The sequence below is a fragment of the Pseudorasbora parva genome, chromosome 22, assembly GCF_024679245.1.
Source record: "Pseudorasbora parva isolate DD20220531a chromosome 22, ASM2467924v1, whole genome shotgun sequence".
NCBI classification, from domain to species: domain Eukaryota; kingdom Metazoa; phylum Chordata; class Actinopteri; order Cypriniformes; family Gobionidae; genus Pseudorasbora; species Pseudorasbora parva.
In genome coordinates this window covers 37482258-37498952 of record NC_090193.1, presented here as the reverse complement: position 1 = coordinate 37498952, position 16695 = coordinate 37482258, and the positions used below count along the sequence as shown (strand labels likewise).

General features: G+C 36.7%; 1 protein-coding gene across 4 annotated transcripts in view; it reads left to right on the top strand.

The window, feature by feature from the left end:
• megf6b (multiple EGF-like-domains 6b) overlaps positions 1–14811 on the top strand; it is a 161057-nt gene extending 146246 nt beyond the window's left edge. For all 4 annotated transcript variants that reach the window (XM_067431036.1, XM_067431034.1, XM_067431035.1 and 1 more), the window contains 11 exons: positions 1544–1672; positions 3064–3192; positions 3904–4032; positions 4277–4408; positions 6068–6196; positions 6663–6974; positions 10350–10478; positions 10559–10687; positions 12289–12417; positions 12495–12623; positions 13364–14811. In XM_067431036.1, coding sequence (XP_067287137.1) covers positions 1544–1672; positions 3064–3192; positions 3904–4032; positions 4277–4408; positions 6068–6196; positions 6663–6974; positions 10350–10478; positions 10559–10687; positions 12289–12417; positions 12495–12623; positions 13364–13428 — 1541 coding nt within the window. In that variant the 3' untranslated portion in view covers positions 13429–14811. The remainder of the gene's footprint in view (positions 1–1543; positions 1673–3063; positions 3193–3903; positions 4033–4276; positions 4409–6067; positions 6197–6662; positions 6975–10349; positions 10479–10558; positions 10688–12288; positions 12418–12494; positions 12624–13363) is intronic.
• The last annotated feature ends 1884 nt before the right edge of the window (positions 14812–16695 follow it).

The window sequence follows — 16695 nt, the reverse complement described above, 5'->3', positions numbered from 1 at the left end:
CAGCACTGGTCAGTGTAAGTCGAAAAGGAAAAGAGCTGCCGATTTCCAGGCATTACATCATGTGTTTAGTGTCGTGTTAACTGACGTCACCACAGACACGTTCGTCACGTCTCGTGGAAGATCTTGGTTTCTTCTCCTCGCACCTCATCATAATTCTGGCATGAGTTTCAGGAGAGCAAATGAACACAGTGAACTCTTCTAGACGTGACAAATTACATTCAGGTTCATGAAGCCTCAACGCTAATGTTCAGAATAAAGCAAAACCTTCAAATCTTTTACCACAAGTCAAAAAAAAGCATCAATAGCAATATATATAAAAAAATGTTTAATAAAATATACCGGTATACAGTACTGGTCAAAAGATTAGAAGCATTACTATATTTAATGTTTTTCAAAGAAGTCTCAATCGTCTTCAAAGAATTTATTTAATCAAAAATACAGAAAAAAATTAAATATTGTGAAATATTACAATTTAAAATAATGCTTTTTTACTTTAAAGGTCCGTTCTTCGCGTGTTTTCGAAGCTTTGATTATGTTCACAGTGTGCAATATAACATGAGTTCATGTTTCGCGTGTAAAAAAACACAGTATTTTTCACACAATTGACTTATCTGTACAGCGCTGTTTCCTCTGTCCTAAAAACGGCCTGATGATTTCCTTGTTCTATGAAGTCCCTCCTTCAGAAACACGTAACGAGTTCTGATTGGGCCAGCGCTTCCCGTGTTGTGATTGGACAGCAGCTTAGCGCACTTTGCCCGGAAAGGTCGCGCCTCTTACCATAACGGGCGATGCAAGCGCTGAATGTGTGCTCTTCTCCACGTGGGAGAGCAACAAGATCACGCATTGAACTTTGAGCTTTATCATTTTACAGGTATTATTTATGCTCTAACAGCAACATTACACACTAACTAAAGTTTGAAAGATGGAATCGCGAAGAACGGGACCTTTAATATATTGTTTAGTACACAGTTACCATCGCACACCTGTTGCTAATAGATCGGTGCGTTGGACGAAGGATACCCAGATCCAAAAATCTCAATGAACAAACAATATTCACGCACACAATCAATACTATATATAGTGTGTGGGATTCCCTTTTGTTTGTTTATTGTGACTTTAATATATTGTAAAATATAATTTATTCCTGTGATCAAAGCTGAATTTCCAGCATCCCTCCAGTCTTCAGTGTCACGTGATCCTTCAGAAATCATTCTCATATGATTTATTATCATTAACCAATATTTATTACATCACCTCTTCTTAATTTGATGCATCCTTGCTGAATAAAATTATTAATTTATATTTGTGATGAAATAAATGCAGGTTTGATGAGCATAAGACTTCTTTCAAATACATAAAAAATCGTAATGTTTCCCAACCCTATATGGAAAACATCATATATACTGTTATTACTTGAATACAGTTATTTTACTTGAATATGAATTTACTTGAATTTGAATATAGATTATCTAATCAGATTTTAGAGCCAGTCAGTATGTGTTCTATATATATGTTTCATGTGTGTGTGTGTTTGTGGTCTCAGAGTGCCCAGCGGGTCGCTTCGGGTCTGACTGTCAGGACAGATGTGTGTGTCAGAACGGCGGTCAGTGTGACGGACAGACGGGGCGATGTGTGTGTCAGCCGGGCTGGACGGGAGAGCGCTGTGAGAATGGTAAGGTCATCTACAGCTCTGCTGAAATCTGTGTGAGAACACCAAACGTGATTGGACAGTTAGCCCTTCAGTGTGTCCCATATAAACTCACTGATCCAATAGGAAATACATCAACACAGGACAGGACCTGAGCTTGTCCAGACACACTGGCCATCAAATGTTTCAAATAATTACTTCTCTTAAGGGGAAATTCGCATGCGAAATTTTTGCACGTCAAAAAATAAATTCAACCTCACGTCAATTACGCTCGCACACTGCCTCAAACTTTTCTCCGTCTAAAAAAAATTCGGAACAGGTTTGATTTTCTGCGTTTTCGCCTCCGTAAAAACACATTTTGAGAGACATTTTGATAACTCAGAGCCACCATACATATTATTGTATCAAAAATAATACAAATATTATAATGCAGCTATAATTATATCACCCAAAGTCCTCGTAAAACGCATGTGTGTATCCATACCTTACTGCCAGTTTTTGTTCAGGATCAATTAATTCACAGAAATTGGTGGTCTTCTTTTTAATATGTGGCTCCAGTATCGTTAGCAAAGCATCAAACTGAGCCACTGACACTAAAGTCACCTTTGGATCGGTCTGGATAATCCCGCTGGATAATGAGGCTGAAATCTCTCTTCTCTACACGATCGCAGGAGTGCATGGACCCTATATTTCCTTTTTTTTTCTTTTCGTTTTTTAGAAGTGAGAGGACAAAAAAATCATCCTCACTATGTCATTTTGTATTGTTTTGCGTTCGTAACGCATTCATCAATACGCATCAGACTCAGTGTGCATGACGAAGATGCATTAAAAACAGTCCTATTGTGAGAAATCCTTCAGAAATCACTGATAATAGAGCAGCAGATCATCATGGGAGAATGATTTCTGAAGGATCATGTGACTGGAGTAATGAGGATATATCAGCTTTGATCACAGGAATAAATTACATTTTACAATATATTCATATAGAAAATGGTTATTCTAAATTGTAATATTTTACTATTTGTTAATATTTTAGCCTTGTTGAGCAGAAGAGTCTCTAAAATACATTAAAAATATTATTCCAAACTTTTGTACTGTAGTACACAGAGGGTTTGGATATAAATGTTTTCTGATGGATTTAAATAAAGACTGACTGTCAGGATATTAGAGTATAATCCTGACCTGAATTAAAGAGTCATATTCACACTGAGAGAATGACTGCACATGCCTATAAAGCCAGCCTGTGTGTGTGTGTGTGTGTGTGTGTTTTGTATTTGTCTATCCATGCGGGCCCCAAATGTCCTTTTAAAAATCCTGAATAAAGGACCTAAATAATGTCTTATTTCACAAGAGCAGAAGGTGTAAGGACGGAAAAGGTTGTAATGATCACGTGTGTGTGTGTGTGTGTGTGTCAGCGTGTGTGTCCGGGCGGTTTGGGGTCGGCTGTGAGGGCCGCTGTCAGTGTGACCACAGCGCCCCCTGTCATCATGTGAGCGGTCAGTGCATCTGTCCTGCAGGCTGGAGAGGAAGACGCTGTGAGAGAGGTCAGTTCATCTTCACTTCATGTTCATCCATGAATTACACTTCACACCTCAGACTGAACACGTTACACACGTGTTTTTGTAGTTTACACGGAGATGATACTGGTATTGGTTTCTAAAATTTTGGCTTTTAAACCGTTTTCAAGAGTTTGTGTTTTTATCCCGCTGACGTGTGAACAGCCAAACACAGAACACCGCTCTCAACTAAAAACATAATTATTACTTATTAAATGTTTATTTAATAATGATTGATTATTTAGTACTTATTAATGTAATATATATATATATTAATTTGATAATTATTAAATCATATATTACATATATTACTATTTAATATTATTTATTTAAAGAAATGTTTATCTAATAATTTTATAATTGTTAAACGATTATTCAATATAAAATTATTAATTTATTATTATAATAAAATAATGTTATCTAATGGTTTAATTAACATGAACAATACTTCTACAGCATTTATTAATCTAAGAACATTCTGTGTTAACATTAGTTTATGGACTGTGTGAACTAACTGTGAACAATTACATTTTTATTTCCTAACATTAACACAGAAGTATGAATACAATCACGAACTGCTCACTGTTAGTTAATGCATAACTAATGTTCACAAATGAGACATTACTGTAAAGTGTTACCATTACATATGTAATGTATATGAAACCGTAGCTTGCTCTGAAGTGTGTGTGTGTGTGTCAGCGTGTCTGCCGGGCTCTTATGGTCAGGACTGTCTCCAGCGCTGCTCCTGTCCAGTGGGATCGTCCTGTCATCATGTGACTGGAGACTGCGGCTGTCCTCCAGGACACACAGGCAACGGCTGCGAGAACAGTGAGTCGGACCCCAAAATCATTTCTTTAAAAGCATAAAAAATCCTACCCACCCCAACCGACCTTTTTGAACAGTGGTAGTGTATACATAAAAAAAAAGCTCACAACATGCATTGAGAAAATGAACGGGGTCTAGCGTCTCTGCTAATTGATTGAGGGCTGCGTTTTGATCCGAGTATCACGTGATGTTTTTCTGATGAATAATGTACATCATCATCATCATCAATCGGTGTGTGTCCCAACAGTCTGTCTGCCCGGCACCTTCGGCATCAACTGTAACCAGGTGTGTCAGTGTTCGGAGAGAAACCAGCTGTGCCACCCGGTGTCTGGAGTGTGTTACTGCGCCCCCGGATTCACCGGACACAAGTGTGAACTGAGTGAGTGATGCATTAACGCACGGGCGCACGTTAATATAATAGATAATTAATATAATCATAAACATTAAACATATACAATCGTATAATTTAAAATAATTTTAGAAATATACACATTTAAAAATATTTTTATGTTCAAAAGATTTTATGATTAACCATGTTAGTGCTTCATTTTTTAAAAGTGCATTTTAATTTGAAACTATGATTTTATAAATGTTTAGTGTTTTAATTTTTATTTAAAAACATTTATTTAAATTGTATATGTTTATTAAATTATGTTTTATATTATATAAAGTGTTTTAGATGTTTAGAGTATGTATTCATTTTAAATTACATTTGATGATTTTTATCAATAACATGAAATGCTTAGTTAAATCAATTAATATTTTTTGAGGAAAAAAAAAATCTAAAATAATTAATTTATACATGAAGTAAAAGATTTGGTTTTAGGGTTAGGGGTTCAATTTGGTTTTTATTTTTGTCATTTTGATGTCTAAAAATGTTAGTGTATTAAAATTATGATTTTAATTAATTTTCATTAAATACAAATGAGGTAATAACAAAAAAATAAAATTTAAATTATTTAAGATTTTTTCCAAGATATTTATTAACTTTACTGATCAATCTCATCAAATGTAAACAACAACAATTTACATAACACATAATAAACATACAATTTAAATAAATTAAAATACACTAACATTGTTTTGTTTCACATTGCTCAAAATGTATTTATTTAAATTGTATGATTATAATATTATAAATTCTAAATAAGTTTAAGATTATTTTAAATTATGTACATGTTAGCTTTATTTTTTAAATATTTGTTGTTAAAATGTACAGACATTTTAAAACGTGTATTAAAATTATAATACATTTTAAAATAAAAACTAAAATTATAACACTTAGAAAATTGAAAAATAAATCAGTAAATTTTAGAATTTAACCATTTTTTACAGTTTTAATTTAAAGTTTTAATAATAGCTTATTCATAAAGTTTTTATTAATTTGAAGTTTTAGTACTAAGAGTAGCTAAATGAAAAGAGAAATATTGTCTTATCAAGAAGTGTGTATGTGTGTGTGTATATATATATATATATATATATATATATATATACAGGCTAAAAGTTTGGACATATTACTATTTGTAATGTTTTTGAAAAAGTTTCTTCTGCTCATCAAGCCTGCATTTATTTGATCAAAAATAACGATTTTTTGATATTTTACAATTAAAAATTATTGGTTTTTAATTTATTATACTTTAAATGATAATTTATTGCTGTGATAAAAGCTGAATGTTCAGGATCATTCCTCCAGTCTTCAGTGATCATGATCCTTCAGAAATCATTCTCATATGAGGATTTAATATGAGTGTTGGAAACAGTTCTGCTGCCTAATATATTTGATGAATAAAAGGTTCATAAAAACATTTATGTGAAGTATGGTTATTGTAGTTATTATAAAAAAAATATAAATATATATATTTTTTATTTATTTATAATAGCTACAATAACCATACTTCACATAAATATTTGAGGTATAAGGGTTTTGTGAGTCTGCTCCACTGTATATGAAAGGTTATTCCACTATAACAGGCAAGGCCGAGCTCTTTGTATTGCGATGACAATGTAAAGTTTTAATCGTGCGTGTCTGCTGTTGTAGCGTGTGCTGATGGACTGTACGGCCCCGGCTGTGAGCGTCAGTGTGAGTGTCTGAACGCTGCCGTTTGTCTGACCGTCTCCGGCACCTGCGAGTGTTCGGCCGGATTCATCGGGGCTCGCTGCAACCTCAGTGAGTCTCTGCACAGCAAACACCAGAGGTGGACAAACTACACACAACTTCATTACTTGAGTAAAAGTAAAAGTACTACTGATCAAATATTACTCCGTTACAAGTGAAAGTTGTAAAAACTAATTTTTACAGAAGTATTTGTTTTCAAAAGTACATGTCCTTTTTTATGTCAATGCATTATCTTATTATTGTTGTATAAATACAAACTATGCCATCATGGTTTAAGCCAGTCAGTGATGCTCCATCACACATGCTAGCATATGACTAACATTTAAACTAAACTCATTTAAATACATAGCCCCTTTAAGGACAAATGCATGGATCCTACTGTTTATGTAAATATTCGCCAAAATGAACAAATAAAGGTCAAAGTTTCCAGACCAAAAATAATACTCAAGTAAAGTGTCCACCTCACCTCACAAAGGGGCAAACACACCATCTCACAGCTCAGTCCTCTCCTCTTCAGCGTGTCCCGCCGGACGCTACGGCCTGGACTGTGTCCACGTGGCCGTCTGCGGAAAGGGGGCGAGAAACGACCCAATCACAGGCAGATGTGTGGGAGATGAGCGTGAACGAGGTGAGCTGGGGTTTGGTCTAATGTGTGTCATGTTTGAGGGTTTCTCTGATGGGTGTGTGTGTGTGTGTGTAGTCTGTCCTGCAGGCTGGTTTGGATCCGGTTGTTCCCGGCGCTGTGACTGCAGGAACAGAGGACTGTGTGACGCCGTCTCTGGAAACTGCTCATGTGGCCTCGGCTGGACCGGCTCACACTGTGAGAAAGGTGACGTGTGTGTGTGTGTGTGTGTTTATTAGGGCTGTGCAATATATCAAAATTTCGCAAATGTACATATTGCAATATGCACATCGCAACAGCACACAATATCTGAACGATTTTAATAGAGTACTTTAACATTGTGAAAAGTGTACGTTTTAGGTCGGCATATAGAAGAGGATAGACTGGGCATACGACTGTTACTTATGTGACTTGCTTGATGTTAAAAAGTTATATGTAATAACTTGCAAAAAACATCTTGCAGTCTCGTGCTGTCTGACACACCAAAGCGTATCCACAAGCCACCGCACAATATTGCATTATTTAACAAGGTATTGCATATCGCATTTTTCTTCAATATCGCACAGCCCTAGTGTTTATCATTCTCTGTTAGGGTTGCAACTTAAAGGGTCACCACTTTTTCATATTAAACTGTTATTCCCTTAACTAAAACGAGTTGATACATACCTCTCTCGTCTCAGTGCGTGCACTTAATCTCTCTGACGCGCGGTGACGATCTGATAGCATTTAGCTTAGCTCCCTAAGCTCAGTTCATTCACTATGGAACCAAACAGAGATCAAGTCAAGGGGGTCGCACACCGGACGCGGAGCTCGGCGGTGCGCCGCGCAGCGTCTCAGGTATCGCACACCAGACGCGCACATTTTAAAAGGCTACGTTTATTATACATTTCCCCAAAATATGTTTAGACTTTATTCAAGCTGTTGAACTCAGAATGTAAAACAAATGTGTCTTGTAGCAAAGGTTGAAATCAGTATACCTTAACGATAATATACTTTTAATATAAAGCCTTGAAATGGCGCTCTGTGGCGCGGCAGGATTAAGAACAACTTCCTGAGTCGCCGCGGACAGGCGCCGAATGCAGCCACCGGTTTGCGTACACTCATTGAAAACAATGTGTTCGAATTTTAAAGACGTGGCGCGCCGCCGAGCTCCGCGTCCACTGTGCGACCCCCTTTAGAAGTACCAAACACCTCCATCTTTTCCCTATTTAAATACAGTTACACGAATAGTTAAACGATCAAGTACTTGATCGTTTAACTATTCGTGTAACTGTATTTAAATAGGGAAAAGATGGAGGTGTTTGGTACTTCTAACTTGATCTCTGTTTGGTTCCATAGTGAATGAACTGGGCTTAGGGAGCTAAGCTAAATGCTATCAGATCGTCACCGCGTGTCAGAGAGATTAAGTGCACGCACTGAGACGAGGGAGGTATGTATCAACTTGTTTAAGTTAAGGGAATAACATAGTTTAATATGAAAAGGCAGTGAAGTATCCCTTTAATAGTTGATGATAAGAGGCTTGGTCGACCAAATGTGAATTCGTTGGTTAATTGCTGAAAAACAAACTTCACAGGAAGCGGGAAAGTCACGCAGTCTGTGATGGACAGATTAACACAACTTCATGTTGATGAATTTGGACATCTGTCATTACATTTAACCGTTATTTACACATCATTTCAGTAATCATTAATTAATAACTTGGTGCGTTCACACTTATGTTTGGTTGGATTAAAATGAACCCTCGTGCGATTGCTCTGTTAGTGAGGTTCATTTGAGTAAGTGAACGCTGCCATCTGAACCCTCACGCACACTAAACAACTGAACCGAGACCACTGAAAAGATGTCTCGATTCGCTTCCAAACAAACCCTGGTGCGGTTTGATTGATATATGAACGCAACACGGACCATAGACATGTAAACTAACCAAAAACAGGACGTGATGCGACGCTAAAGGTCAGCTGATTTGGCGACGTGGAAAGATCAATCGGTATATCCAAAATGAGTAGAGGGCAAACGTGGAGGTAAGTGCCTCATCAATATGTGGTCCGATGAACAGGTTTAGAAAATGCTAGAAAAAAAAAACAAAAATTATCCCTAGTTCTTCTCATCAAAGGACCTGTGTTCCCATTAGTTAGTACAGACGACGGAACTGCCGTCTCTCTCGCTGCAGATCTTCTACAACAGAGGCAATCCTACAGCTGTTTTGAATATTTTATGAGCTTGCATAAAATTATTGCGTTTAATCCAGCACACAGCATTGTTTTAAATGTTCGGTAAGGACGCTCCGCCACGAAATATACGTCATAAAAGCCGACCAATCAGGTTGTTCCGTTTCCTATCCCTTTAGTTTGTTAACTTTAGGTTTGCTGTTAAAAATGCCAGTGTGAACGCCAAGCGGATCAGGACTGTGTTTAGGATTTTGGTCCAGACCAAACGAACCGAACTACAAGTCTGAACACACCCTTGAGACAGCCCATGGAGACAGCTATTCATGCATTTATAACATCTCGCTTGGATTACTGTAATTCATTGTACTGTGGTATCTCAAAGTCCCAGCTTGTTCATCTACAATTGGTCCAAAATGCTGCGGCCAAATGTGTAAAAAAAAAGACGAAAAATTGACCATGTCACTCCCCTCCTACAAGCTCTCCATTGGCTACCAGTCAAATTTAGAATTGACTATAAAATTATCTTCGTCGTTTACAAATGTCTTCATCATCTTGCTCCAAGTTACCTGACTGAACTTCTACATTCCTATAATCTTAGGTCGCGGGTTGGATTATAGGAATGTAGAAGTTCAGTCAGGTAACTTGGAGCAAGATGATGAAGACATTTGTAAACGACTTGAGATCTAGAAATCTAATTTTACTCACGGTTGCTTGTGCTAGGCTCAAACGTCGAGGCGACAGAGCTTTTCCGTGGTGGGGCCTAGATTGTGGAACAGCTTGCCGATACAAATTACAGCAGCTTCCTCTTTGGCAGTTTTTAAATCACTGCCGAAAACCCATTTGTTTTCCTAAGTTTTTAATGTGTGCTAATGTCTCCGCCCTGTATGTTGTAAACACTTATTTTTTATTTATTTTGACTCTTTTGTTTAGTATTTCTTCTTAAATTAGTGCTTGTAGACAGTGAGGTGCTGATGTAGCTTGTACAGCACTTTGGTCAGTCTGGTGACTGTTTTTAAATGTGCTTTATAAATAAATAAACTGAAACTTAACTTTACTTAAATTATTTTCAGTTTTCATTTTGATTTGAGTTTGTTTAATTTTTTTTTTTTGTTTGCTTTAAAAAATTATTGGATTATTTTGTAAAATTTTATTTAGCTTCAATTTATGTTTAATTAAATTTAGTCATTTTAGTTTATCAACTTACTTTAAATCATGTTATTTGTTTTTTTCATCTAATATTGATATTTTATTTCAGTTAATAGATTTAGTTTTTAATTAATAAAGATGATCATGATGTGTCGAGACTTTCGAGATGTGTCGTCAGATTTCTGTTACCGTTGGCAACATCATCTCTACGTGTGGCTGTGTTTAAGTGGTGTAACCGCCTGTAATCGGTGTGTGTGTGTGATGACAGAATGTCCCGAGGGTCGGTATGGTCCTGATTGTGCGCTTCAGTGTTTGTGTCTGAACAACAGCACGTGTGACCGAGTGACAGGAACCTGCCAGTGTGAAGCAGGATATTACGGACATCTGTGTGAACATGGTGAGACCCAGAAAAACACACTCTCGCTTAAAGCTTTTACAGCACAGGTGGAATGCTTTCTGACAGTGAGTGTATTTCAGTGTGTCCTGCTGGTCTGTACGGGTCTCGCTGTCAGCAGCAGTGTGACTGTATGAACGGGGCGTCCTGCCATCCGAAAACCGGACAGTGTCTCTGTCCCGCGGGATCTACCGGCTCTCGATGCCAGAGAGGTGAGACATTCATCCTGTACATCAGTCAGATTATTCAGCAGGAGTACGCCCATCTAATCTTCTAATTAAAGGAACACTCCACTTTTTTTTGAAAATAGGCTTATTTTACAACTCTCCTAGAGTAAATTGAGTTTTACCGTTTTCTAATCCATTCAGCCGATCTCTTAGCCTAGAAATCTAGACGCACCCTAGCGGCAGCAAATTTAATCTGCCCGCAAGTGTCGTCTAGGAACTCTCAATACCCTTCTGAGCTGTATTCTTCTCACTCTGGACGGGCCAATCACATCGTGTATAGAGTCGGTGGGCGGGGCCATAATGACAACAGCCGAGTTGCGTTTGCGTGCTTCAGGTAAACACAGAAACTGGCGAACGGCGGTCTTTCGAATCAGCTTTGACCGTGACTCTGGAAGATTTGGAGTTAAGCTTTTCTCTGAGAAAAGAACAAAGAACGGCACTGAAGTCATTCTTAAAAAGGGAAGATGTGTTCAGGGTTTTGCTGAATGTTTAATCTATCAACAAGCTCTGTTTCACCTTCGTTGCTCTGGTTGGTTGTAGCGCTATCCTATCGCGTGCAGAGGGAGTTTGAAAGACAACCGTTTATCCGCCCCTCGGCTTGAGCTGTCAATGGTGAGTTTCCAAACATTTTGATGTGGGTCTGGCTTGTCAGGCTAGTGATCTCTGGATCTAGCGTTACACTTTTAGCATAGATCATTAAATCTTATTAGACCGTTAGCATCTCACAAAAAAAAAAAAAAAAAGACCAAAGACTTTTGATATTCTTAAAACTCGACTCTTCTGTAGTGGGGCTAAGACCGACAGAAAATGAAAAGTAGTGATTTTCTAGACCGATATGGCTAGGAACTATACTGTCATTCCTGCGTAATAATCCAGAAACTTTGGTGCCATACCATTGGTGCAGAGGTGCAATGATTTTACGCAGTGCCTTAAAATAGTCACCAGCTTCCAATGAGACCGCCACTAAGTTTGTGTAATTGCAGAGTTGCTGGTATCTGCACCAAAGTAAATATTCTGAATCGTCTCTCTCGAATGTATGCATTGTTACAAGGCACGCTCTCTGTGCAGATAGTGTCATTGGTTATGTTGATGTAACTACAGAAAAGTCAAGTTTTAAATAGGAAGAATATTGTAAGTCTTGGGTTATTTGAGCGAGATGCTAAAGGTCTAATCAGATTCAATGATCTATGCTACGCTATGCCAAAAGTGTTACCTGGAGATCGGCTTAATGGAAACAGTAAAACTCAATTTAACTCTAGGGGAGTTTAAAAAATGAGCTTATTTAAAAAAAAAAAAAAAAAGTTAAATATATTAACTCTTTCCAGACCATTGATGGAGTTTTCCAGCTTTGTGTTTTCACCGTTTTTATGGTAGGGGGTGCTATTACGCAACTTCTGAATGAGTGCAAAAGCTTCAGATAAAAACGTAGGGGAAAAAAAGGAACACAAACAAGAGATGAAAGCATTGCTTATGCATGTTGTAGAAAGAGTTATTAGAAAAACTATTAAAACTTTAAATGAAAACAGAAATATGAACAAAAACTATAATGGCATGTCATTGATACTAAAACTAATTTTTTTCCTCAGAATGCGAGCAGGGCACGTTTGGTCTGAACTGCTCTCAGTCATGTGACTGTGCTGAGGGGACAGCATGTGACCCGGTGAGCGGCAGGTGTATCTGTCCCTCAGGAAAGACAGGAGTCAGGTGTGACAGCGGTGAGTCTGTGAAACTGCACTATGATTATTATACTGTATATGAATATGCTTTGATATTATGTACTGTGTTGAAACAGACTGCAGTATGAACCGGTACGGGCCTGACTGTGCGCTCACCTGCGAGTGTGAAAACGGCGCTCAGTGCGACAGCAGAAACGGACGCTGCATGTGTCTAAACGGCTGGATTGGTCTCACATGTTCAGAACGTAAAGTAGTGTTTATTTTTGCTGCAGTACATAGGATACTATTATATAATGTGACCCAAAACCAGTCCTGCGTCTCATGTATATTTGTGGCAATAGCCAACAGTTCATTGTATAGGTCAAAATTATCCATTTTTCTTTTATGCCAAAAATCATTAGGATATTAAGTAAATATGTTCCATGAAGATATTTTGTACATTTCATACTGTAAATGTATCAAATGTATTAGTAGTTGCTAAGGAATTTGAACCAATTTAAAAGGTGATTTTTCTCTATTTAGACTTTTTTTTACACCCTTAGATTCCAGATTTTCATTGTTGCATCTCAGCCAAATATTGTCCCATCCTAACATACCATACATCAAGCATATTTATTCAGCTTTCAGATGTTTAAATCTCAATTTAAAAAAAATGTTCCCTTATAACTGGTTTTGTGGTCCAAGGTCACACACATAATCAGGGTTTAATATGAGCTTTTTTACTCACAAGTCAATTTAGCTGCTACATTTTTAAGTTTCTGGTTACTGAGAATAAAAGAAAAACTAAGTTTTTGTTTTTTTGTTTTGGCTAGTAGTTCTATTTAATTAAATTAAATATATATAAAGTTTTTGGTATTTTAATTAACGTTTACTTTATTTCAAGTAAGAATAAGTTGTTTTATAAGTTGTAGTTAACTATAATAACCCTGATATAATATACTAAGTAATGCAATATCTTTGAATGGTTGTAATTGTGTTTTTGTAGGTGACGCTCCACAGCTCAACTCCAGAAGTGTAGAAGAGAGTCAGTCTCAACTCAACTCATCATAGCACTAAGACACACACACAATAAAGACTACATAGAAAACGCAGGAGTGTGTTTAAGAACTGTGTGAGCAAACAGCGCAGGAGGACGTGTTGGCCATTTTGTTTTCACAAGAGCTGTGGACCGACTGCTTGATGTCACGAGCAGCAATCATGTTCAAACATACAGATGCACTTTATTCACCGCAAGCACGTTCATACTTGAGCGTTCATCATTCGTTCAGGGTATTTTAATATTATCTGAGTTGAAGTACTGTTATATAGGATTCACATTGAACAGTAATTGGGAGACAAGTGCCTTTTTGATTTAGATCGTAGCCATTGCATTTTCCAAAACAGTCCCGTATTATGGCACTCGTTTACTGTAACATTTGAGTAAAAAAACCATCTGTGTGGATGTCAAGATATTGAACTGTACATGAAGTGACGTTTCATTATGATAGAACTGGTGCTATGATGGCCCTTTAATAAAGGAGGGCCTGTATGTGAAACATGTTTATATTAGAAAACATCGGGATTTGTTTCATTGCTTCATTATTTTGTATAAAGTTTTGAGTTATTTATATATTTTGTACAATATACCATTGTAAATGTTATGCAAACTTTTTAATGTGTGACCCTCAAAGTTTTTGATCCTGCCCAAAAAGTTAATTCTGGAATTTTGTTTTTTTTAAAGAAACGTGTATTAATTGTTTCAAAGAGTTATGCACTCTATTTTTAATTCAGCAAGTGGACTTTTTTAATCCATTGCCAGACTTGTGAAACATTTTTCAGAATAAAACTTTTCTACTTTTATTTGATCTTTTTTAAAGAACAATAAAGGACGTGCCAAATATACTTGACTTAACATTCTCATGAAAATTTGATAAGACAAAAATCAAACAATTTTCCACTCCAAGATTGCTTGTAAATTTCACAAATAATTGCAAAGAAACAGCAAGTAAAGGGTGGCTGTGTACAGTTAAAACACGGTAATAACGTAAAATTTTTCTTCGCACATGGATGGTAGTGTCCGCTTTAATTGGGAAAAGTTGAAAGGTTGTACGGTTGCAAGATATCGAACAAAGTCTATATTTAGGCGTAAAATCTTTACCACCGCTCGTCAACATACACTGTCCTTTTATCACCGTAAACTGAACGTTGATGTTTGTGTTCGGACTGTCTATATTTCATAAAATGGTGCTGTTTGGTGTTATTTAAGAAATGTTTTTAGTGTGTTACAGATGAAACACTCATGGAATTTTCTGGCTTTTCATGATTTAATTGTTATACAATAGGGGGCGCTATTACACATCTGAAAGAGTAAAGACTGTCCTGATCAAAACATAGGCGAAGAAGCAGCAGAAACGAGCGATATCATATCTAAGCATATGTAAAAACACGATCATCAACATTAATAATAATAATAATAATTTTATTTGTAAAGCCCTTTTCATAGTTAAAAACAATCCCAAAGTGCTAAGTATTAAGTAGCATATCAAAACGCCCTAATGTTAATGAATGGAATGTCGACCCGGGACAATCTACAGGAGTGTGAAGCTTTGAGAGTGTTGGACTCGACCTACTCCATCTGTTTTTGATCATCGTTCTGAAACACAAAAACGTTCTGAAAAACACTTTCTCAGCTTTTAGCTCAATTTTAATTCTTTCAACCCACATTCAAATGTTGATTAAAAAACGAACTAGAATAAAATGTTTTTTTTTGTTGTTAAAATGCTGAGGCTGTGTTCTTTCTTTTGACATATAGCATGTTCAAATATTCATACAACACAATTTTCTGGGGGACATACATTTTTTGGGAAAATGATCAAAAGTTAAGTGTCAAGTTAAGAGCTAGACATTTGGGATCTGAAAGCATCATTAGTTTCTGAATAAGAGTAAATTGATTAAAGGGTATGCGAGTGAGTTACTTCCTTACTGTGAGGTAGGGGTTGGTTGTGCAGTTGTACAAGCGTTTTTTCAATTTTTCAATTTTCTTGTTATTTAAAGGTGCACTATGCAACTTTCCGTCCACTAGAGGGCGCCTATTTAAAACAAATACGTAGTTTGATGACACAAAGTTTGAGCGTAGTATTTTGAGATGTGGTCTTCTCATCACAGCCGGTGGAAAATAGGACTTGGGCAGAAATCACGTTCATGCATGCGTTTATTAACATTACTGTAGTGTAAAGCAGAGCAGGAGCGAGTGTTGTGGAGCTGAGCACAGCCGCTGGAGCGATTGTTAAACAAACACCACGTTTTTGAGATGAACTATTCCTAACTTTAACTAATTGTTCAGTGATTTACTGATGAACATTTTCCCAGTTTCACAGAAAGGGCCTACACTAAGTTGCATTTAAGACATTTAAGTAGCTTTTATAAACATGTCTTAGAAAAAACATTACTGGTTCTCTGTGACATTTTTTGTACGTTTACAGTATCATAAGAAAAATATAAGAAATTAAATTGTATAGCCAATATGTTATTGTAAAGCCAACATTTTAAATGCGTTATCCCAGTCACTTTTTATAAGGGAAATTTAAAGTGATTATTATACTAGGCATATAACAGGATCGGTCGGGTCAGGAAGAAAATCCTTCTAAACAGTAAGTGGGTGAACACAGAATAGAACCTTGAACTCTACCACGGAGCAATGGAAGAAGAATAACGTTTTCTTTTTTACATCACTTGGATGGCCTGGTGCGTGTGTATCGCTTACCTGGGGAACACATGGCACCAGGATGCACTATGGGATGAGACAGGTCGGTGCAGGCAGGATTAGCATTAATGGTATGTATCTTGAGACAAAACAATGGCACATTTTAAGATGTCTCAGTGTAAGATTCTTTCAGTTTAAACAGCTCAAACATGCATTTTAGTCTGAGACTACCTTAAAGGGCTAGTTCACCAGAAAAAAAAAAAATCTGCCATCATTTACTCACCCCTAAGTTGTTCCAAACCTGTATGAGTTTCTTTGTTCTGCTGAACACAGGAAGATCTTTGGATGGATGTTTGTAACCAAGCAGATCCAAGCAACCATTGACTACCATAGTAGGGTCCAGCTCGTCCTGGGTCAACATTTCACTCTGTAACTTTAGGCAGTTTTGATTTATATGCTGTTTAATAGAATTAAACAATACAATTCTGTAAACTATTTATAGCCTATAGGCTACATTAGCCAACTATAATATTGAAGGTTACAATTGAATGATTTGTATACAAAATCATACAAAATGTATTTTGTTTACTTTTTTTGATATAATATTAACTTTACAATAACAATCATATTTCTAC